The 24,557-nt window shown below is 39.1% G+C and overlaps 1 protein-coding gene across 2 annotated transcripts in view; it reads right to left on the bottom strand.

Moving 5' to 3' along the window:
* Positions 1-11,302: 11,302 nt before the first annotated feature.
* Positions 11,303-24,557, bottom strand: part of LOC134680068 (band 4.1-like protein 4) — a 64,088-nt gene continuing 50,833 nt past the window's right edge. Inside the window, exons 6-21 of one of the 2 annotated variants that reach the window (XM_063539077.1) lie at positions 23,665-23,785; positions 22,698-22,785; positions 22,054-22,206; positions 21,095-21,249; positions 19,637-19,728; positions 19,363-19,441; positions 18,606-18,791; positions 18,106-18,252; positions 17,404-17,479; positions 17,173-17,258; positions 16,289-16,471; positions 15,683-15,826; positions 15,368-15,607; positions 14,314-14,566; positions 12,931-13,136; positions 11,303-12,536 (exon numbers count right to left, since the gene is read on the bottom strand). In XM_063539077.1, the coding sequence (XP_063395147.1) occupies positions 12,521-12,536; positions 12,931-13,136; positions 14,314-14,566; positions 15,368-15,607; positions 15,683-15,826; positions 16,289-16,471; positions 17,173-17,258; positions 17,404-17,479; positions 18,106-18,252; positions 18,606-18,791; positions 19,363-19,441; positions 19,637-19,728; positions 21,095-21,249; positions 22,054-22,206; positions 22,698-22,785; positions 23,665-23,785 (2,225 nt within the window). In that variant the 3' untranslated portion in view covers positions 11,303-12,520. The remainder of the gene's footprint in view (positions 12,537-12,930; positions 13,137-14,313; positions 14,567-15,367; positions 15,608-15,682; positions 15,827-16,288; positions 16,472-17,172; positions 17,259-17,403; positions 17,480-18,105; positions 18,253-18,605; positions 18,792-19,362; positions 19,442-19,636; positions 19,729-21,094; positions 21,250-22,053; positions 22,207-22,697; positions 22,786-23,664; positions 23,786-24,557) is intronic. The other variant, XM_063539079.1, reaches the window with a different exon arrangement.

Below are 24,557 nucleotides of genomic sequence, written 5' to 3'. Positions count from 1 at the left end.
ATCTAGCCAGATGACGAAGGTTTGTTACTAATCATTGCTTTGAAGTGGTCGCAATTTATGTTAATTTTGTTATGTAATGTGACGTTTTTGAAAGGAAAAATAACCTTTTCAGTAATAAGTACAATAAAATCAAATAAAAATGTACCATCCGAACAATGTACACTGACAAAGCTGAATTAGGAGATTAAATTTATTGTTAAATTAATTTTGACGTTAAAAGATAAGGGGAACTCTCGCTAATTGGATTAAAATTTTAGCACTCCTTGAGGCAGCCGCGGTATTGATTTTTGATTTAGCTACTCTTTCACAAATAATACGGTATTTCCATTTACTTATGTTGACGTTGTACATGCGGAACACAATCTAGTTTTGATGTCTATTTATTACACTAATTACGCCATACAAATAAAAGAGAATAGGGAATAAAACATTTTAGTTAGAATGTAATAAGTTTTTTCCTATTTTTAGGGTTCCGTACCTCAAAATGAAAAAACGGAACCCTTATAGGATCACTAGTGTGTCTGTCTGTCCGTCTGTCACAGCCCATTTTCTCCAAAAGTACTGCACCAATTGAGTTGAAATTTGGTACACATATGTGAATTTGCGACCCAAAGACGGACAAAATGAATTTTAAACATGGAGGCCACTTTTGGGGGGTAAATGAGAAAATTAAAAAATAATGTTTTTAAACTATATTGTGTTACATATCAAATGAAAGATCTCATTTTGAAAATCTCAAATATGTATATTTTTTTTGTAATTTTTTAAATAAATAGTTTAGAAGTTATTTAAGAAAATAGGCAAAAAATGACCCCCCCCCCCCATTATCTCCAAACTACTGGGTCTAAAATTTTGAAATAATATACAAAATGGGTCTTTAGCTTTACCTATTATAGATGACAGAAAATAGAAATATGCAGTCAAGCGTGAGTCGGATTAATCTTACTTACTTTTTGATCCGACCCCTACAGGTTTTTAAAGGCAATTCTGGCGTTTCACATATAAAAAATGGAGCCCTTAGAACGTGAGTCCGACTCGAACTTGGCCGATTTTTTTTGAGTGAATACCATCGCCCGGCGACAGCACGTTTTCACTGTACCGGACTCTGGCCCTATTGTTACGAGTCACTGGACATTTTCAATGGCTATTGTTAACGATCGCAAATTGGATAAGTTTATAACTATATATACTTCACGTTCGTCCTTTTTGCTGTAAAACTTTCATGTTGAATTTAAGAGTTACTTGATTAATTTGTTTTCATTCGTCGTTTGCAAATTCTCTGTTACTTAAGAATCACTACACGAACTCCGCTCCCGCTGCCATTCAGAGCAGAACTTCGAATGTATGGCGGCGGCTAGATTCTGATGACTCTTAATTGAGTCGAATATTATTCCTTCCTTGCTTGTTGTTCTTTGTGAATGCCAGCAATAGTTAATTATTTTTCACCTCAGCAGCCCGAACAAAGGTACTTTGCTTCTTAAAAACAGTGAGCAAAATACGATTTTGCTCACTGAGTCATTTTGTCTCACTCAGTGAGCAAAATCGCATTTTGCTCACTGGGTGTGACAAAATGAGTGAGCAAAATCGCATTTTGCTCACTGAGTGAGACAAAATGTAATTCAAGTGACCTTTATAGTCAAATGTCATTTCAACATGCGGGGTCTAATACAAGTTTGATATACTTGGGTTCTATTATCTCTGTCCCTCTAGGTATGTTCTCACTGCTTAGGGTGAAAAATTTTGTGTACTACACGAGATCAAAGTTATTTACATCTCGTGCGCTTTTGAATCCCTTACTACGCTCAAGATTCTAAATTAGATTCACTCGCTACGCTCGTGAATCTATTATAGAATCTTTCGCTTGCACGGGGCTCAAAATAAGCACTCGAAGAAATATCAAACTTTGATCTCTTGTTGTACAAATAACTATTTTACAATTGTCGAGGTTCATTTGTTTGTGGGATTCCTTAGGCAGGCTGCGACACAGCACGTTCTTCTCGAAATTCAACCATACCTCTCTCTCTTCCGAGCTATATATCCCACATGGTGATGGGGTCAGCTTTCCGTGTTTTTTGCCTCCACTTCGCCCTATCCTCGACGTCTTTTTCGGACACTTTGCACTCAATCATATCTTTTAGCACTACGTCCTTCCATCTTGTTTTCGGTTTACCCCTGCCTCTTTTACCGGAGATGGAAAGTCGTAGTGCTAAATTTCCGACGTAGTCTGGTGGTCTCCTTCTATCGGCTCATTTTGTCGGCGATGTCACGCACGCCCAGACTGATAATTAAGTAACGCAACTACGTAGAGATCCAAATAAAGCCATGTGGATACACGATATATGTATAGTTCAATTACAATTACAAACGTGTAGTTACTGTTTGTTGTCAAAAATGGTTTTATACTGGTTCCTACCCCGATTGCTTTGTAAGCGACGTTGATAACAGACCAGACGTTGGTAAGGCGTGAGGACGGGGCCGCTGCTCTATTTGCACACGTTTTGAATGTCATTGTCACGCTGCTAATTGCCAAGGACTGGCGTCCTCGCTCCCTCTGTACAACACCTATGTGATGCGCCAAATATGCAATTTTGAATTTCATTCCTCGCCATCGCTTTTTAAAGCGAGGGATATATTTAAATTCCTGTGCCATATTGGAAAATGTTTTCAAATACTGACCAGTTGTCATCCTAACAATGTATATATTCGTTATACTTTTCATCCTTCAGTTATAACTTACCTATACCATAGATTTGGTGGGCGATATTTATGCCTAAAGTGAAAAGATCTCAGAAGTAATTATAGTGTTTTTATTTCGTTGAGTAAGAGTAAAGCTGTTAGAAGTGGCAAACGTAGGCTGGGGGAGCGGAAGAGGCCTCGGCACCGCGACTTCGAATTATTTTTTCCACGCAGTTGAGTTCGAATGCGCTTCCTAAGAGTCGCCTGAACTCGAAAGCAAACTTTACATGTTTACATTACTCTTAACTCTTATAATATTTCGCAAGGAGGTTTGTTTACGACTGTGGCAAGCGAGCTCTTAAAATAAAAGTGCACGATAAGTTCGAAATGTAGTCTTGATATTACGCTGCAGGTTCCACATCCACAGTGCAATAAAAATGTGTAAGTAGTGGAGGAATTTCTGCACACTCTGTGTGGAAGAGTAATTTTTCAAACTATTGCAAAGTTAATTTAAGTTGACATAATTTAAATAACCATAAATTCGAGTTTCATTTTGATCTTTTTGTATGATGTATGCAAGTATGCCTAAAAAGTAAGTTTTATTATTATTATTTTTTTTATTATGAATGGGCTTACTCAAGGCCACAGACTAGCCGAGGCGTAGACGTGGCCTACGATGGAGCGAGCTCGCCCAGAAGGTGCCTCTTCACTGTTGATTTGAAGGTTGCCGGGTTATAAGAACACGGAAATATAGACGCCGGCAAGGAATTCCATTCCTTGGCAGTGCGCATAAGGAAAGTAGAAGCAAAGCGCTTCGTGCAAATTGGTGGAATATCTACCAAGTAAGGATGAAAACCGGCCGTGCGTCTAAAAGTCCGATGGTAGAATGGGGACGGTGGAATGAGCTCGTGTAGCTCTTGGGCACACTCCCCGAAGTGCAACCTGTAGAATACCGACAGGCTGGCGACTTTCCGCCGATGGGCCAAAGACTGAAGCTTAGCCGTTAGCTTCTTGTCGCCAATCATCCTCCTGGCTCTGCGCTCCACTGAGTCCAAAGCGGCGACTTGGTATTTAGCTGAGCCATCCCACAGGTGGCTGCAATACTCCATACACGACCGGACTTGAGCTTTGTAAAGTGTTAGAAGCTGTCCAGGTGTGAAGTATCGCTTCACCTTATTTAGGACGCCCAGCTTTCTGGCCGCAGTTTGTGCTTTAGACTCAATGAAACTGCCGAAGTTAAGGACTGAACTCAGCTCCATGCCGACGAGTTCCAGGCTGTCGGTAATAGGTACAGATGCACCCCGGAAAGAAGTAGTCAGGTCGAATGGACTCCGTTTTGCGGAAAATAGACACACCTGCGTTTTGGAGGCATTGAACGTGACCAGATTGTCATCACCCCACTGGGAAACGAGACTAAGGGTCAAGCTCATTCGCTCAACCATGGCCTCTCTCTGTGAACGTATGTCCTCCCTGCTGTCCCTTGCACTAGCCAAATATCTCTCAACAACCGTACTGTCATCTGCATAACCTACAATGCTGGGTTGCAGCATGTCGTTAATGTGGAGCAGGAAAAGGGTTGCGGAGAGAACAGACCCCTGAGGAACACCGGCGTCAATGGCCATGAGGTCCGAAGAGCAGCCATCAATAACTACTCTGATCGACCGTTCTCTCAAGAAATCAGATAGCCAGCTACAAAAATCAGCAGGGATGCCGTAAGCAGGAAGCTTGCTAAGGAGACTTGCGTGCCAAACCCTGTCAAAGGCCTTCGAGATGTCCAGTGAAACAGCAAGCGCTTCACCGTTCCTCTCGATGGCCTCGCCGCAGCAATGCGTGACATACGCTAAAAGATCCCCAGTAGACCGACCTCGGCGAAAGCCATATTGACGGTCACTGAGCAGATCATTTGCTTCGAGGTATGCCAACAGCTTGCCGTTAAGTACCCTTTCCATGACTTTACAGAGCATGGAGGTAATGGCGATTGGTCGGTAATTGCAGGGACCAGCACGACTACCCTTCTTGGGTACTGGCTGCACGTTTGTAAGCTTCCAGGATTTCGGCACCGTTCTTGTTTGGAGAGAGAGGCGGTACCGGCGTGTCAGTACAGGAGACAACTCAGGCGCACACTGCTTTAGTACACGTGCAGGTATACCGTCTGGTCCATTGGCCTTATTCACGTCAAGATTCAGCAGAGCTCGGCGTACCTCTTTTTGATGTATAGCAATTCTCTGCATAGAGGAACTGCATTGAGGTAGCGTAGGTGGAAGTTTTGAGCCTGCATCTAGACGTGAATTGCTCGTAAACAGAGAAGCAAACAAGTTAGCTTTCTCTGTCGCGGAGTGGGCCAGTGTCCCATCAGGTTTCTGCAGAGGTGGCAATGTGGGTCGGCAGAAGTTGGATTCGACCGCTTTCGACAGGGACCAGAACCGCTTGCTACCAGGAGGGTAGGAGGCGAGTTTGGCCCCTATTCGACTGACGTGGTCGAATCGAGCCTTTCGAAGCACCCGTTTGCAGGACTTGGCAGCTGAGTTAAAGGTTTTTTTCCTCGCGCGAACCCTCTGTGCTCCAGCTTTGGTATCGCGGGCTAGTACCCAAGCCTGGTATGCAGACTGCTTAGTGCTTAAGGGCCTCGGCTCGAGCACAGTCCGAATTGTACCATGCTCGGGTCTTGTGATCGAGCGATAGGTCGGAGAACGGAATGAAATATTCCATTCCCTGCCGAATCACATCCGCAACAGCCTCAGCAGAACACGAAAAGTAAACAGTTAAAACTTACTTACAGACAAAAATAATAATTTAGTAGGTAGGTAGGTACCTAATTTTAAGAAAAATTTGAAGAAAAAAATATTTGGTTAAATACTACCTATTTACAACGTTTAAATTTATCTATCCGACATTCCCACAAGTATCGATTTAGTAAATTAAATAAATTGCATTGAATTTTATGGACTGAAATCTTTTAAGCCGTAACGCAAAATAAAATGAATTTGTTGCCAAAATTAATGATATTATAGTAGTTAGGTACACTTACATACTTTTCATCTTGACAATATATAAAAGACATATGTTTTCTTGATATAATATAGGCGTAGGTACATTGGATCCGTAATTCTCTAAATACACTAGTAAATCCCGTCTGAACTTAATAAATGGCGACAAGCACTCAGCGTGATTGCGATGAAAATATTTGAGACTAGCGGATTGTTCGGTCACTGCTTGGGTCCAAATAAAAGAATTATTTCATGAAATATGGACGCGATTCTGTTCGGTTCAAATAAAAATCCTAATTAACTTAGACTGTTGGGTTTTTTTAGCGCAAAGTCAAAGTGCAGGCATATTGTATACCGGCCATAAAGCAATGCTTAGAATTGTATAAAAATTGGAATAAAGCATCAGCATTTGACTTAAGCTATCCATATTTTGTAACTACATAGTTACAAAACTCAGTAGTTTAGTTAAGTAGTAGTAGTAGTAGTAGTAGGGGTAGTGTTTTGTCGACTACATAGTGTTTTGTTTTAAGTTTATAAATAAATTATGTATATTAGTCTGTAAGGTATTTGTAATATGGGCCTTGTTTTCCAAATTAAATTTCTAAATAAATAAATAAATAGTTGAAGACGAGAAGTATTTTAACAGCGCACATAATTAAGTTAATCTTGATAAAACTACTTAATCCGATATATATAATGTACATCTTTACCAAATTAATTCATTATTTGATATCTTATTTTGCCCATATTTTCGTGAAGATATATATATATTATGTACTTACTCTTAATACGACTTTAATAACTTTACATGGCTCAAAAGCATTTACAGCATCAAGAACGATTAACAATCGGACAGTATAATCGTTGTGTTTCAATACATTATGACGATTCCGATAAAGTAAGGTAAGGTAAGGTAGGGTAGGTACATACTTATAAGGTTTTAACGTAATTATTTTACAGTGTAATGCCTTTTAAGGTCATCAGAATTTTCACTCCTTGTGACATAGGAATCACACGCGCTACGATGTGCTACGATATTCGTAGCACGTTAGTGATTTGAGATTTGGAGTCGCAGTCTCGCAGTGCATCAACGCCCCAACGTTTTCTGTTCTCTTTGACGGCGCAGCAACTAGTATCATTTCTCTCTCCTCGCTCTTTTAAAAATGCCGTTTGTCAAAAAAGGACAACCATACTGTTGACAAGATGGACTTCAAATCCAGGTGTTATCGTTTTAGATAGAACCAGGTTGTGTATGTGTGCGTAAAAGTGTATATGTGTGCTCTTTTAGAGATGTGAAAAGTCTATTTTAATCATGTTATATATCAATAAACGCTACACAGCGGAACGAAATAGCGATTAATTGAAGCTTCAATATCTTTGTTAAACATAAACATAATTGAAATGCTAATGGATAATGAATATATTATAATGTAATAAAATAATTCAATTAATGCGGAACACATATTTTAGTATGTATTTATGTATTTTAATTAAATATCTGAACTTTCCCTTGGTTCCCTGCTGGGGCGTGACGATAAGATTGTGATCTGATAACCACAATAAAGAATAAAAGCGTTTTTGATCATTTTAGGTATCGTTAAAACTTTGAAGTAAAATTAAAATTGCAAGAAATGTCGATAGTTTATCGATATGACTTTATCGACATGGCTACAGCAAGGTGGGCCACATTGTTAATCGTACACTAAACAAAAGTGATAACGGTGACAGCTCGCTTGGAGGTATCTTTGTATAATATTTTTATTTATATATCTATGCAGTGCATCTCGCTCGTGACTACGTATTGTGAAATAAAATCAGATAAATATACTCATAGTCTAATAAAACATGGTCTTCTCTTCCCAGAGTGACACAAGCCTACGTCACAATAACATTGCCACTTTATATAGCGCTATCGCATATTACCATATAGCGCTGTCGCATGATGACGTAGGCTTGTGTCAGTCACGTGACCACGAAAAAACGGTAAGAGAGTACCAGGCGGAGTAAATCGCGAAAAAAAATTTGGCCAATTCATACATTTTGGCTGGTCCATTTTCTATGGGAGGGTAAATTTTTCTTTCGCTATTTCGGGGTTGGTCCCATAGTAAAAGTTGCTCAGTATAATCCCAAAACCTCCCTGGCAACGGGAATGCAGTTATTTTTAGCCACCGTGTATATAATGTTTAAATAAAACTCCTAACGCAACGTTGCGTGCGTTCTATAGCCTAAAACGAACATAAACAATCGAATTGAAAACGTTTTAGGTCGATCACGGACCTTTTATAATGCCTCTAAATTGTTCATTGGCAATTACTTCCGTTTCACCCTGTTTAATACATTACAACGATTACTTTAATATGCACGGCGTTTGAACAAGATTAAGCCTTCGATACGTTAATTTCAATGGGTAGGTGATAATTTGATTAAATACAAGACGAAATCGCTAATTCGATTAAACGTCATGCTTTTATTTCAATTACTCACACGTCTATATCTGTATCTGCGCCACGCTTTTATAATGAGATTTGAGCGACTTAGGCCAAGCGCGCACCACGACTTTTTGTCGCGCGAGAATTTAGTCGCAGAAATGTAACGAATGTGTTTATATGGCAGTTCGCGCATATGCGACAAAAAAATCGCAGCGATTTTAAAATTGTGATTTGTCACATTTTTCCGCGACTGCTCGCGACGCGATTGTCGCAAAGTGAATTGCAGCATACTCGTACGGAGTTGTATGGCCCCGCGCGCACTGGGGGCCGATTTTTGAATTTCGATCGCTCGATTTCGTCACTCGAAAATCGGTGGAAAACGGCGAAATGCAAATTTTTGAAAAACGAGCGATCGAAATTTGGAATCTCGTGGTATTGAACACTCAATTTCAATTCTATTAGTAGAATTTGAATGCCTAGTAGTGGAGATATTATTTAACGAAATACACGAAATCGAGTGGTCGAAATTCAAAAATCGGCCCCTTGCGATAATAAAATCGCACCCCGGACCTCAGTCGGCATTTCGCTCTCCAAGCGTCAACATATCGGAACCTGCTTCTCCAATGGAGTCACATGATGACACGCTAGATGTTGACCGTTTAGTTATAGAAATAGAAGGAGATCACCTTTGTGGTATAAATACTCAAAGTCATACAGCGTTTGCATATTGTTTCACGACAAGCGACTGGTACGAAATCCATGTCGAGAATGAACAAATCGTTGACTTTTCATCGCAGTGCGCGCAGTGAATTTTCTGCGATAAATTACAGCGCGATTCTAAAATCGTGTCGCAAAAATTAAAATCGTGGTGCGCGCTTAGGCTTAAACAGGTTACAGGGATTGAAATTCCAAATCCTAGTTGAAAAGATTTATTGGAGATAAAAACCACAAAAACTTCCCTCGCTATTGTTTTCTTACTTACGCTGTAATGAAATAAAAAAAAAATACTGTCTACCTATCTGTATATGTATTAAAGTAAGATTTTTTATTTAATATTATCATTGTGAAAAATGTGTAGATAAGCATAGCTGTAGGTATATCTACACCTACAGCATAATTTCTACCTGTTAAATTTTCAATTTACAAGTAACTTTGTCTTACTCTCTGATTTTCCGGCTTTCAATTAACTAGTATTCATACACGCCCAGAGAAGCCCTTTCATTAAACACGGTTAATGACTTTTCACCCTTCGACGAATGGACATCGGAGCTTTGACGGCCACCCGCGTCGTGTTTTGTCTTTTGGTTTTACTGACAAATTGAGCAAAAGCGAGGCGTCCGGTTAGTTAGGCGGAATAAATGCAAAAATTTACTTCATTGCTTTTGGCTTTCAATTAGCGACAACAATTAATTATTTTTATCAGTACATCGTGCTTTGGCATAATGATACCAAATGGGTGATGGGTAATAACCTGGGTAAAATAATCTGCGAATAAGAATATACGGCTAAACGTGTTATTATGTACCTGAATATATATCGAGGCGTTTAATGGCATCCATAATAGGATACTTAGAATATTTCGTCACAATTGCAGCTGTACTGAAGGGTAGTCTTGTTCACGTGATTTGATTAGTTTCATTGGTCACAAGAGACGCAAAGTACCTACTATCGAATGTCCCTTGCATCACTATGTGGTTAGCAAGACGGGACCGAAGGGGCTCCGATTCCAAAACCAGTGGTTGAATCGAATTAGAGGTTGCAATCGGACAACGTTTGTTTGGGTCCGGGATAACAGAGAAATTGCACCAATTAGCCGTATGTAAGTACTCGATTTACTTATGCTATAGTTACATGTCAAGATTAGTTAGCATACAATACACTGTATACTTAATAGCTGGTCTATATCTGCATAGTTTATCTTATTAGGTATTAATTAAATAGAGTGGTCAAAAAGGTGTTAATATAACGCGGGTAACTTAGGCTACATTCTAATCGATGGATGTGTTTATCTACTCTTATACAGGGTGATTCCGGGGTCGTGGAGCAAGCGATCAAGGCATGATACACAAGCCCATACTGAACAACTTTTACTATGGGACCAACTCCGAAATCGCGAAAAAAAAAATTGGTAGTTTCATACATTTCGGCCGATCACATGTTGTCGTGTTCTATGGGAAGGCCAGTTTTTTTTCGCGATTTCGGATTTGGTCCCATAGTAAAGCCAGCGATCAAGGCATAATACAGTGATCGGCCGAAATGTATGAAACTACCAATTTTTTTTTCGCGATTTCGGAGTTGGTCCCATAGTAAAAGTTGTTCAGTATGGGCTTGTGTATCATGCCTTGATCGCTTGCTCCACGACCCCGGAATCACCCTGTATATACCGGGTGTGGCCTGTAAAACGAGCTAAAAATTTAACTGTAGGCTGTACTCCTCACAGTGACCAACATTTGTTCAGCAATTTTTAAAAATAACTTGTGGTTTAATTTTTAATACACTTTAAAGTTTATTCTAAGCCGCAATGTATTGCAAATTTAGTTACGTTTAAGGTATGACAAACAACGTCAATCACTTTTTACTTTACTTCTTGGGCTAGCAAATGTACGGTGAATTGTCATTGGTGGCAACAACTGTGAAACAGGGGACTCTGATTGATTTTCGCCAAGTTTATTTGTTATAAATACGACTTAGATCGTTAAATTTTTAGTTCTGTTCATATACTTAGTACTTACCCATGTTCATTCTTCGACGACAGCTCAGCATCCATTGACAGTTACGTATTTATGACGTGTATTGCTTCGAGCGAATCTCAATGAAATGAAAGGCAGCTCGGCGACGAATCGAACGGCCCTCATTAACGGTAATGGCGGTCGGAACGATACTCCGGATACGGCGGTTTAATTAATGCCGTAGCCACGGGCCCCTTTGTTATACCGAATTATTATAATAGTTCTGATAACGATTTAGTTACAATTAATGTCGGATTGCTATGTCCTATTTGTTATTTATGTACCTATGTCTGTATTATATTATTACTTTGATTAGTAGGTAGGTACTGCTATTCATATCTAATCCAAATATGATGATATATGATATGATTATGTTATTAGACGAAAACCTCGCTGAGGATCTAACAACGACCAGCCGGCCTAGCCAAGGTGACAATCGCTTTCACAGCAGGTATTTTTGTAGACATAAGAAAACAAATGCTTCCAAATAGTAATGTTTATTGTGGACAATCGGAACAGTTTTGAAAAAATACATATAAAACTGTAATTGGATACAAATTTTCGGGTTTAGTGGGTTTCAGTCTGACCACTTTCCCCTACCAATTGACCCCCTTACTCTAACATACTTGTGACTTGCGCTTACCAATTATTTTATAACATCCAGAATTAGGTACATATTATGATTTTCTTGTGTGGAGATAGGTACTTTAACGCGTTTCCTGTCCGGGTTTTTATCAGGAGTCCGTGCTTCCACTATGGGTTTCCAACTTCAAAGTCAAAGCATACCTGGACGTGTGACTTTATCATATTATGTTGTATGGGGACAGTGAACGTGTTGAAATAACTTTTGTAGTCAACAAACACAAGCATACGAACTTCAAACCTAATGCTTCACCGCTCCATTAGTATCATTTACATGTAAATCAATTACTAGAAAAAGATTACTGATAGTTACTTTATATTACTTATATTGGTGAACATGTTCACACTTCACACATTTGTTCGTTATTCCAAAAATACTAATCTACATAACAACTGTACATGGTTCAATACTTGTTCAGTGAAACTGATAATAGTGATAATAAGTACCTAGTACATAATAATACCCGTCTTTTTCACGAAAAAATATCATTTCACTTAAAAATAATATAAGTTTGAATGTAAAGAAAATATGTGTAAATTTGATATCCCGAATAAGACGAATAAATTACACCTTATTAAATCTGAGCATAGTAACAACGTCTAGTAACCAGAAGTAAAGAGTAAGAACAAGTCTTTGGCACAGATCTTATATAATTGAGATTTTATATACTTAAATTGTCACAATCTTGGATGGGTATCATTGAATAGTTTAAAATTAGTTCAAGATATAAACATAAAATAAATCTGTCTATTTACGAATTAAAACAAAATCCTGTACACAACACAAACATAAATACTGATGTGAGCTTCATGCTTTACCTAATAAGATTTTTTTAAACATAATGAGAATTACTTATAGACAATAAAATAAAATATAAACATACGTTAACATACATTTTGGAAAAACACAATTGAATATTCACAATATATTAATATACTAAGTATAGAATTAAGCCGGTTCACAGCTCGGTGCTCATTTCAGCCGTGGCCGAAGTTTTGGCGCCGGCCGGCGGCGGCCCGTCCGCGCCCGAGCCCCCGGGCGCCTCGCTCGAAGAATTCAGTTGCTCTGCAGCCTGTTTTCGTGGAAAGTCGTATTACCAGAGCGAATAGTCAAATTGTAGGAACAATGTTAAAATCTAAATTAATATATTTAGAAAATACTGTAATAGTAAAACAGTGAATCACACGTTTAGTTACGTACAATTTTAATCACAATCACAAGTGCATAAAAATAAGATAAAACACGAAAATTAACAATTGTAGTAATATGTTAGTCAAATCGGATTAGTCTACTTTGATACCACATTCTTAACCACTACGTACCCCTCAACCGGCATGCACAAAAAACACAGACGCCTCCGCAGGCAGGGAGGCGGACATATGAACAAACCGGGGTTGCGTGCAGCTAGGACATTCCGCTACGTGATGTTGCGACACAGAGGTGGGTCGGGCGCGAGCCTTACTTACTGCGTGCTTTCTATGAGAGGCTTAAGGATAATGTCGAGGGTGTTGTCGTGGCGGTGGATGCGCGCGTGCGTGCGCGCCAGGTTGGCGTTGTGGTCGCGCGCCTCGCGGGAGTCCCGCGGCGCGCGCGGCTGCGGCCTCGGCCCGTGCCGCCGCGCCAGCGACCCGCCCGGCTCGCCGACCAATATGTTGTTGTTGCTAGCATGTCTCTGCGTATCCCATAATCACACGAGCGTCAACGACTACCGGTGCACACCATAGCTTTATACAGTACTTGTGGCATAAAATTATACATGTAAGTATAACATAGGTAGGTAATTAAAGATATCTATATCCCCAGATAGCGAGAGGCAATAAATGACGCAACACACTACAAGTAATATAAACAACGTTAAATTATCACTAGGTAGGCTGTTTATTATTCGTAGTGTATTGCTATTTTGAAAATTGGAAGCCCCGTAGCATAGAATAGTGTATGTATATGATATTTTAATGTACACCAAATCTAATAATATATGCGTCAGTGAATTAGACTATTCAACTCAGGCCTACTATAAAATGCGCATATCATACTCGTAGTCTAGTAAGTACACACGTTATATCAACCTTAATGTAAATTATGAAACGCCTCTTAATATCCTTCCGTTATAACTTTGGTCAGATAACGGTTAAATAAAGCAGTCAAGTTACTATAACTGCAAACATTATTAGTTAAATATTGTTACCAAAACTAGAAAAGAAGATTATTTAGAGTGTTTCCCAGTACTTTTTTTATAAAACTGTAAATGGTTTGATGTCGGCAGCAGCCTGTACACGGTTAGCTTCGTCAGCGACCAAGAAACAGGAGCTGCGGATTAATCCGGCGGCCCTTGTAAGCTTCTTTGTAATTTATTGTACTTTACTGGCTTCTTTTTATATCGCCGCCGAAGCAATTAAAATAGAAATGTTCAAGGCGTTTTTCAGGCTCGCCAGTCTTCAATTTAATAAATACCGCCTTTTTATTTGCCGTACATTGTAAATGCTTTTTTCTTTTCAATCCCTGTCTTCAATTAGATACCATTTTATCAACACAATTTAAAATTACTTATGAGTTTTTTTTTGCAATGAATTGGGTACAATTAAAACTCCATAAATTAATGATTTCTCAATAGAATACGTAATTGTTTTTATTCCCTTTATTTCCAGCGGGTTTTATCGCCTATATTCGGTCTGAACCTTGTGCTAATTGCTAAAGTTAAACGGCGACTACGCGATTCTGGTTGCGGTAGTACCTACCTACTGGTAATATATATAAACCCTTATTAGCCTTCAGAACTCAATTACTATCTGCTCGCCAAGGGCCGCCGGATCGCGGAAGTTCGGTTAGAAAGCGAAGCGCCCACTCACGAAGAGAGAAAAGCCCGTGTCCGCAGGATGGGGGTAGTAGCGAGGGAGGAGCTCGCGCGGGCGGCGCGAGGTGGCGCTGTCGCTGGCCACGGACAGCAGCGAGCGCTGCGAGCCCGTCGCCGAGCTGCGCGCGCGCGGCGCCGTCGGCGGCCGCCGCGCCACCGCCGCGCCGCCCGGCCCCTCCGCCACGCGCCACTGCCTACTCACTGGCGCCGCCGACACCGGTGCGCCGCACTTCGCGCTGTCGCTCGACCTGCGATATACAATTTGCAAAATACAGCTTGTAAAAACCCCATATAAACGGCGAATCATTTTGGTTTCAAATATTATGAAATAACGAAGCACTTGAAGTCCCTTTCCCTCAAAAGAGATTTCCCTCAAGTGTCGCCGCGAAAGCAAGGGCTACTTGCTTCTAGTTATATATACCATTATAGGTAACACTTGTGAATCCTCGTATAAAAAATATTGTAAGTATATATTTTTTACTTGTCTAACGCTCGTTCGAAAATTATTTTTTCTATATAGGTACATTATTAACTAGATTGTATATACCTAGTGCACCACCACAATTTACAACCACTCGGAACTCGGACAATGATTACCTAAGTGTCGAACAAAAAAAAAAGTTAAAAAAAAATATTTTCTTTGTTAGATACATCTACGAGCAGTTATGAGGAGTTCCTATGTAAGTACTCGTATGTATACTCGTATATAGGTAGTATATACTCTCTGTTTATTAAAACATATATCAATCCACCAACGAACAAATGCACAATAATCTGAACAACGACATGAAAACGTTGTAAATCTGCCAAATTCCCGCAGCACTGAATTTCAGATGTTCAACAAGCTATTCGTTTCGTGCAGTATTTAAAACGCATTGAATGACACGTGATCGGATCAGTCGATCGCATCATTTACCGCCTTTCAACTTTCAACGCGACAAATTTATTCGCATTTCCAAAGTAACTACCTATACGTACTTTATGTACTCTGGTTAAGGACGTTTGCATGTAGGTAAGTGATTAAACGATTAAATAAATTGCTTGTTCACCTTTCGGAAGAATAGGCGTAATCCTGATCGGCCCCCAGGCCCGAGTCGGTGTGTTCGTGGGAGACCCGCGCGCTCCCTGATATCAATTCTCCGCTTGAGCTGTTGCTATTGCTATTTGTCACTGGGCTGTAAGGGTTGTTGTTGTTCGAGACAGGCGTCACGTTGCCTTTATATCCGTTGTTTGTTAAGAAGTCATCTCCATTCCGGCCGACGGTCTCGTCGTAGCTCGGGTATACACGCCTGAAAACATTTGTAATATTATATAACCCCGAAGCTTACCGTATAAATCTGTTTTGCGGTTTCCCGAGTTCGTACCTTCCGTATTTCTCGATGCCGGTTCGGTGCGTGCTGAGGGTGCTCGAGCTTGATCGGAGGGATCCTTGGTTATGGTTGTCATGGGCGCTCTTGCTGTGAGTTAAGGAACTCTTCTCTCGCCTCGCTAATGACCCGTGTTCCGTCCTATAAATAAGTCTGATATTGGCGAATTTGTCATTTCAGTGAACAAAATTTGTGTTATTATTTTGTTCTGTGGTAACGGTACGGGTCGGTATTTTTTCATTTCGAGTACCTAACAAAGATTTGATTGAAAGAATGAAGAAACATAAAAATAAGCCTTATTCTAGGGCGAGAATCAAACCTTCATCAAAGACAATAAAACTGAAGTTAGTTTTACACTGCCCTGTTTGCATTGCCTATTCTTAATAGTATCAGTATGTTTGTAACGATTAAAATGTAAATAATTTTAGTGATGCGTAAATTCAATACCGCTTAGGTACCTAGGTACTATATGGTAAAGTCAAGTTTGATATTAGACGCGGATCGAGATAAATACAAGGATTAGTCTCAACACAGAGGCTAGTATTTATTATTCTGTTATAGAGATGATATCCATTTGATGTAGCTAAATAATCTGTTACTTACTGTCTATGCCGCGAGGAGGTCCTTAGTTTGGTCTGCCGCGCGTGGCTAGTCTGTACCACGGTGTAGGGGATCTCCTTGAGTTGTTCCTCCGTCATGCCCGCCGTATCGACCAGTGAAAATTCTAGGTGTTGCTTCAGCTCGCTAGGCAGCCATTTCTTATCGTTCGGAGATCCAGACCGAGACCTAACATATAGACACAATGGCATTTAAAACTGCGAGCTTAGTTATGTATGCTACGACAAATAAAATAAATAATATATATATCGGCTGACGGCTCTGATATCGAATTGGACATTAGGTAGGTACGTCGACGTCAAAGAGAAATTTACAGCCAAAATAACAAAAAAATGTTTACACGACCTAAATGCTATGACAATAAAGTCGTGTAAATAATTTTTTGTAACGTTAGTCGTAAAGATCTCTTTGACGTCGACTGTACCTACCTATATATTTTATATCGGCTAATGATAAATACAGTTTTAATAAATTGCAAGCAGAATTCATCAAATGAAACAATGAATATAAGCCTGCCTTCTCAAAAGTCAAACGTAAGATTTCGACAGAGTAAATAATGGAACCGTCTGGGATCTAGATTTCAATTTGACTTCGGTTAATAAATCCAACTCAGCCTGAGGGTAAGTAATCAAATACAGAATAAGTCCTGCGTTTATATATTACCCATCTACCTTCTTATTTGTAATATAAAATAAGTGACTGGCAGGATAAAAACTTTCTCAATTTCGTGTAATGGTTACGATAAAAGTTTTCGGCCAAGTCACTATCCATAACAACAAAAGTAGGTATATATACGATATATATGTAGAATATACAGATATGTAAGATAATAATAAGTAGACTCGTATGAGAGTGGGCATAATGTTTACCGATGTTTCCTGTGCCTTCTGTGTTTGTGGGACGATCGGTGCGTTCCTGTTTCTGGTTCCATTTGTGAACGACGAACGTTGGCAACCTACAAATTGAACGATTTAATTAAAATGTAAATTTCCATCGTATCGCTTTCTATGTCCGTTTCTATACGTTCTTAATCTTTAAGATTTGAATAATGCAAGCGCAGCGTCTGCAGTTTGATGGTTATGTTTACGGTCGGCACTTACTTGAACGCCGCTGCCGGCGGTCGTCTGTCTCAGTACCTCCTTCCACTGGGACTCAGATTCCACCAGCTCGTATTCTCTGCAAAACATGTCATGTTTTGAGCGTTTTCCAAAAAAAGTGTACATTTCATTAATGTTTTCAAAATATTGACTTCTTGGGCTCATTTTACTCAGAATCATTTGTATACAGCATTCACGCTTCATACATGAAACAATGTGTCCCAAGATTTCCTTTCCAGATCGTCACATTTTTGTATGATTTTATATTTATTTGTATGAACGCACTGGATAAATATTTTTTCATACAAAATTCTGGGACACATCTTTTCATGTATGAGGCGTGAATGTACAAATGATTGAAGTGAGCTTAATAAGTCAATATTTTGAAGACATGAATGAAATGTACCTAATTTTTTTTTTTTGGAAAACGCTCTTTTACGTTTTCTTGCGATATTTTAGAACGTGAGTGGTATTTTAACAGAAAGATAAAGCCTCAAGTTTTAACTCTCTAAGGGATGACTCAAGTTAGACCGGGCCGTGTCCGGGCCGGAGTTTCTGGTGTTTAATTTTCTATGACACGACAGGTGATCACGTGATGCTTTCCATATAAAACGATGCGCCGGAAGCTCTGGCCCGGACACGGCCCGGTCTAACGTGAGTCATCCTTAACTTAGCAAAATGAGTGCAAACGTTGAGGACCCTTACTTGGTATCGGGTTGCGAGTCGTGTTCTGAGCCGGACTCGTGCTTGTGGCGCGAGCGGTGCCGCCGGTGCCGCCGCCCCGAGCGTCCTGAACCGCGCGACATTTCACTCTCGGCGTCCGACTGCTGTCTTCGTGACCGGTGCTTATGCCTGGTCATATAAACACATACTATAGGTACAACTATTGCAAGTTGACATTGAATGTACCTACCGATAATGTTTATGAATAAAACTTCTTATCTTAATTTCAAGTTAGTAACATTTGAGTTTATGTTTTGTGCTTGCGTGAACAGAGTTAGAAAGAAAGTTTAAGAATTTACGATACTGGGGTAAGTATACACTAGACTTCAAACTTTTCTATTCAAACCAGTTCTTCGGTTATCAACGTTGGGGACTCCCCTCTACTTGAACTTTTGCGTGATCAATTATCCCAGATGGAGAGTCGAGCCATCTATCTGATGACAGTAAAGTGGCTAAAGAGTGCTGGGGTCACCCATTATTACCTGCGGTTGGATCGCGAGTCGTTGGAGCTCTGCGAGTCGACGGATGCAGAGCGGTGGCGGGGTGCTGGTGGTGGTCGCGTGGCGCTGGGCGACGCCGAGTACAGCCCTCGCCGTGCCGGGGCTGAGCGCGTCGACCGCGGCGAGCCTGGTGCTGGCGCCGGCTCTAACGTCCCTTCGACGCTCATGCTGCGAAGGTTTCAATTTTAAATTTTTCCTCGCAATGCTAAGCCAGCTTAGATATAAAGTAGTCCACAATCCGTTTTGTTGAAAATCAAAACAATTGGAACGATTTATACAAAGTGATTTCAATTTAAAATAATTAATTATTTTTCTGATTGTGTTAACATCCGTATCCCCTTGGATACGATTTAGATTCCTTAATCTAAATTAACAGATTTAATTAATAAATAAAGCAGCAAGACTTGACAACAAAATTACAAAACGTGGAAATTCTCAAAGCAACTGTCATGATAATTAAGTACAACAGGATTAAGTTACATTGAATAAAAACCTAATAGGTACCTAGTACCTACTATGGCGATTTCGTAGAACCTAGGCCTAATATGGAACCATGTAGTGACTGTGTTTATGATCCTTACAAAATTCTCACTCTATTAACAAGACACCCGGAAAAGTCTTCGAAGCCCTAGCGAAATCACTTCAATCAATCACGTCATAATATTTCCAATCAAGCCGCGTACCAATAAATTAAATCAAATCAAAATCTATCTGAAGTAGGTAGGTAATTGACACTCACGAAATGGGGCGGTGTATTGAGGTAGGTTGTTTAATTTCCGGGGGACAGTCTTTTATTCTCAAGTCTTCTAGTTTGTGCACTGAAAAAAAAAACAAATATCTATTTTTCTTTGAATATAAAAATACATAATATAGCTACAATGAAGTTTTAATTAAGTACCTATAACTACGGAGAGAAAATAGTTTCCAACGTATATGCAACATGCTACGAGTATTTCATAGGAAATATGAACGGAATTTCAATCAATTTTTTGGCTTGTTTTAATTGGTTTTACCGTCGTGCATGGAGGCGTGTGGAGGCCGCGCGATACGCCGCGACGGCGTGCGTGTGAAGGCTGGCGGCGGCCTCGGCCGGGCTCCTCTCCCGCTGTCGAAACAAACAATGCGTTAGCTACAGAGAAAATAAACATAAAAATATTGTTTCTAAGTAAATCTAGTTTCGTTTCTACTGAACCATAAGTCAAATTTTTATTGTATACGGACTGTTCAAATTGTTTACTTATTTAGTTGTTATTTATATATATAATATGTCTTCACAAGAATGCCTCTTTTGATATTCTTTTAAAACATTTGAAAATATTAAGAAGCTGATGTTTGGTCTGTGATATCGAAACAGGACTTCACGTACAAATGTAGTGCACAATTGTTTTCCTTCGTATTTATTTATCACGCTACTTCAGTCAACCTCAGTACTTTTTTGTACCGAGACTGGCTGAAATAGCAAGACACGTTCGTACGATTCCGTGAAAAGACGATGAAAAATAATTATGCACTGTAGTGCATAATTATAAAGTAGTTACAGATGTATTTGTAACTACTTAATAGCGTTCGTAGGCTCCAATTTAGTAAAATGTTTCAATATAAATCTGCTTTTATTCACTACGAAATATATTGCTACTCGATTCAGTCGTTCGAAATGTTAATTAAGTACGCAGCACTATACTTCCTACACATACACCTGTACACTTATATACTTATATGTAAAACAAGAGGTGCCAAACGACTTTAAAAGATTGTTGAAAAGTTCAACAAGTAAAAACTACGAGAGCGAAGTGTAAAAACTACGGGACGTGGAAGTTCAATAAAGAATTTTTAACATCTATCAGAGTGATCTAAAAGACAGTTTTAGCTCGGAATTTAGTTTTTCCTTGAACTGAAGCAGGTTTTATAAAGTTTTATGACTGTTAAAAAATTTTGAATTTGAATTTATAAATTTCCAGGATGTAAATACAACTTACATCTTAGTATCGTCGATTATAAAAGGATATTTAATGCGCCACCACTCTCTATTTAATAAGGAGTTAGATATGTCACTCACAGTTCTACACTTAGGTATAAACTGGTTATAAATAAACATATTTAATATGTAGGTATAATTATATTTAGGAAGGAGAGAAACTGCTACCTACCCGATAGGAAAAAAAAAATCAGGCCTAAATCGACTGAAAAAATTATCATTGCGCTTATTAACCTACTCCTCAGTTAAGTTTTTCATTATAAAACAAAAAAAATGGTAGAAGCCGGCAACATATTCTGTAGTACAGTGTAGACGGACGAAGTCGTGATGAATGGAGCAGGCAGAAAGCGTTCGAGATTTGAAACCGTATGTTGATGTAAGTATAATTATATAATTTAATTATCATTTTTAATATTTTTTTATTATTTTAACGGACTTTTTTTTTAAATTATTTTTAACTCTTATATACGTAATTAATGTTAGTATTGTTTCTAACCTGTTTCTCAGCCGAGTTCCTAAAGCAAAGATGTCGGCGGAGGCTGGCGAAGTCTGTTGGAGGCGGAAGAAGGCGTGGTGGTCGGAGCAGCATCGCCACAGGTGCCGGCAGGCCGAGCGCGTTGGAGACTCGAAGCCGTATGTTGACGTCTCATTCTGATGAACGATAAATAATTATAATATGTATTTGTATATTTTTTTGCTAAGCAAGACTTTACTTTACACCTTAACTAAGAAAGAAGCTTGACAACTATTCATATAAATAAATATCCAGACTTGGTATAATTTTCGAGGATTATTATTATTTAATGGTGTGTTTCGTAAACGCTGTATCCTATGTAATAAATCTATGAAAATTAATTGTAGTTTTTTCCTTCTGTTAAGACAAAAAACAGCAGAACATCCTAAGTAGAAATATGTAGTAAATATCAACAAAGAATCATCCAATACACAAACTTTTTGATAAAATATTTTTCATTGCAGCATCGTCCTATTAGAATTTGGTAAAAAAGATTTTAAAGAAGATGTCTTTTTTATATCGTATATACTTAACTTACCTATGATACATTACACGTTTAATATAGAATAGAAAAATATTTCCGTCGTAACAAAAATAGGCTAATAGCTGGGTATTATACCCAGCTACAAGTCGTAGGCCGCGAGCGGGCGCGCGGTTATCAGCCGCCCACAGCGCAGTAAATACGCCGCTCAGTCCTCTGACTTATCTATAATTGCCTTCCTACGAATGTCTTTCAAGGAAGCCTCAGAAGGTGGACGTCTTGCACCACTTCACTATTCACAGCGCGATTATGAGATAGCTGCCAACCAGAAACGGGGTCAAGACTCAGGATTATGTTTATTTATTCGTCCCTCAATTAGTCAAGTTTTTCGCAGGATTTTTCGCTTCGGCTGTCGCAAGAGGAAAATATTCGTGGTCGTTAATTAAAGATGAGTGCTTACATTTTTGTCCGCTACGCGAAGCATGAAGTAACGCCCCTTGTAATACAACTTGGAGACGCGCGGCCAGTAATAGTTAGCGACGGTGTGTTTTCCTTTCAGTAGTAGCAGCCCGCTGGGCGCCAGGCCGAGGAAATATTCTACGCTGTCTTCACCCTGTTGGACATAATTAGGTAAACACGCGACAAAATATAGGACTTACAATTTTGAATTTCAATGTTGCCTACAATAATAGAAAGAAATATGGTTCTAATATCTGTTGTTAGTGCCGTAAAGCTTTTTATGATTATGTTATGTAGTATTTTATTATTTTGAAATGAAATTAAATCGTTTATTTCCGACGTTATATCCATAAATTTGTTAGTACCATAAAGCTTAAAAACTAGATAAGTTAAAATATTAAAATTTTATTGGATCTCACATGCATGCATTTTGCAATACAAAATAAATTTTACAACAACTTTAATTAAATTAAACTTTGTACGGCATTTTTTCAGCATCGCTTGTTGTTTTTGTTTTGTTGCATAATTTTTACCTATGCATTCAGATCGCCTTTTGCACTATAAAATTTCCATTCAACCTGAAACCCAGATTTACTTTGGAAGGTACACGTATGAATAATATAGGCATCCAGACAAATATCATACCAGAACGGGGTGCAAATCGACGCCATACATGTCGAGCCATTTCACTTTATCCAGGTAACTCAGTTCAGCTTGCGCCGGCGAAATGCCGCTGTAACAAATAACGCAATTTAGTCGAAAGGGGTAACTGAAACAAAAGACAATAATAAAGAATAGCTGAAGTGAATTATTACAAATTGTGGCATTATGCGGGAAAGTCTAACAATGAATAATCAGTTGGTTACGGCGCCCGCGGCGTTCGCTGCCTCGGCCGCACTTGGTGCTAAGTACACGTAATTTGCATGTAATTGCGGCTTTGTGACGCGCCCTCGGCCGCAGACTGCATCTTTGTACGGTTAAAAATTCATTCAATTAGGCGAGAAGCGCGACGAAGTTTAATTTCCGGCGCGGGCGGGGACTCTTCCGGCGTGAAACTGCTCCCTCTGAAATCTTAATTCCTTGAAACTTACTTTCTTCTGACGATGCAACCAACTTGCTACTCTCTTTACCGTGATCATAGTATACAAGCTTGTGTATAGGTACGCGTCTTTTTGTTCCAAGCTGCTTTTGAAGTTACTATTGTTTGTGAGATGCACACATGTCTAAAACTTTGCATGGGTGAAGATTTTCCGTTGTCTCATAACTTGCATATTTTACTCGTAGAAGAAACTTGTAGTTTTCTAGTTCAGTTAAAAGTTGTCTAGAACTTATTGTTGTTAGTTTTGCCTGCGTTTCACACACACACAGGCAGGTACCAATCACACATAAATATGTAATTCGACTATCGACTATTTTAACTAGGGAAAACTCATTTTTACTAATAAACTGGTTTTTACTGGAACATAGATATAGATATACTGTGAGATATAGATATATAGTTGTAGGCACTTAATTAGCAGGGTTATGAGCGCTGTCAGGAAATACTGACTGGAGTGTCTCATGTAAGGGCGTGCATATAGTTTGGTCGTCTATAAGTAATAGATGGACTCACGTGAGCGTACGGTGGATGTCGGCAGCGCGGGCCTCCAGTTCAGGGGTTTGGTGAGCCAGAAACCGAAACTCCGACACGTAGCCGGACACGTGCCGACGAGGATCGTAGTCACCAAGCTCCGCTGTTTAAACAAATATCATAATCAATAAATTATATCACTACAATTTATGATCGCTAAATCGGTGGTGGATACTATATCAAGAATTTAGTAGACTACACACAGCCATAATTTGTTAAACTGTAAAAAGTTTGTGTACCTGCTCAAAACGCATGAACCGTCTATACTAATATAGTATGGTTGTTGTCTATTTCCCTATCACTAGACACTTAAACATTAGTTTGATTACTTTATTGATCGACTCTATACTGGAAAGTATAAAATAAAGAACACTACTGCGATACTCGAAGCAGTCATTAAACGCAGACCTCTCTTTATGCTTCCAACAGATGTCAAGGCACACATACGAGTATATATTTCATTCCACTTCTACAAGCAGCGACAAACAATTGCTATCGAGGGGTATATTATGTTTCCGAAACACGTTTCTAACCAAACCTCTCACACGTAAGTTCAAATTTTAGTTAACATCAATCACGAGCGAGTGCCTTATATCCTAAAGTACCTACCCTTTGGTTCGCTGGTTACATTAATCTATTTGCTAGACAGGTACATTTTGAGAGATGCTTAAATTTATAACACTGTTGGCTAACGTGAAATATGTAGGTACGTAGTTTAAAATTATATTTTTATGGAAATCGTTTTATTAATTAACAAATATAAATCAGCAATATAACCAACTAATACGTTCATTACCCCGTACCCGCAGTTTGGGCTAAAAAGAAGGAAACTTAGGTAGGTAAAATATTACAAGAAATTATTGTAATAATTAGAG

Source organism: Cydia fagiglandana, chromosome 3 (genome assembly GCF_963556715.1).
Source record: "Cydia fagiglandana chromosome 3, ilCydFagi1.1, whole genome shotgun sequence".
Taxonomy (NCBI): Eukaryota; Metazoa; Arthropoda; class Insecta; order Lepidoptera; family Tortricidae; genus Cydia; species Cydia fagiglandana.
The sequence above is the reverse complement of the archived record's forward strand: the minus strand, read 5'-3'. Positions and strand labels throughout refer to the sequence as shown.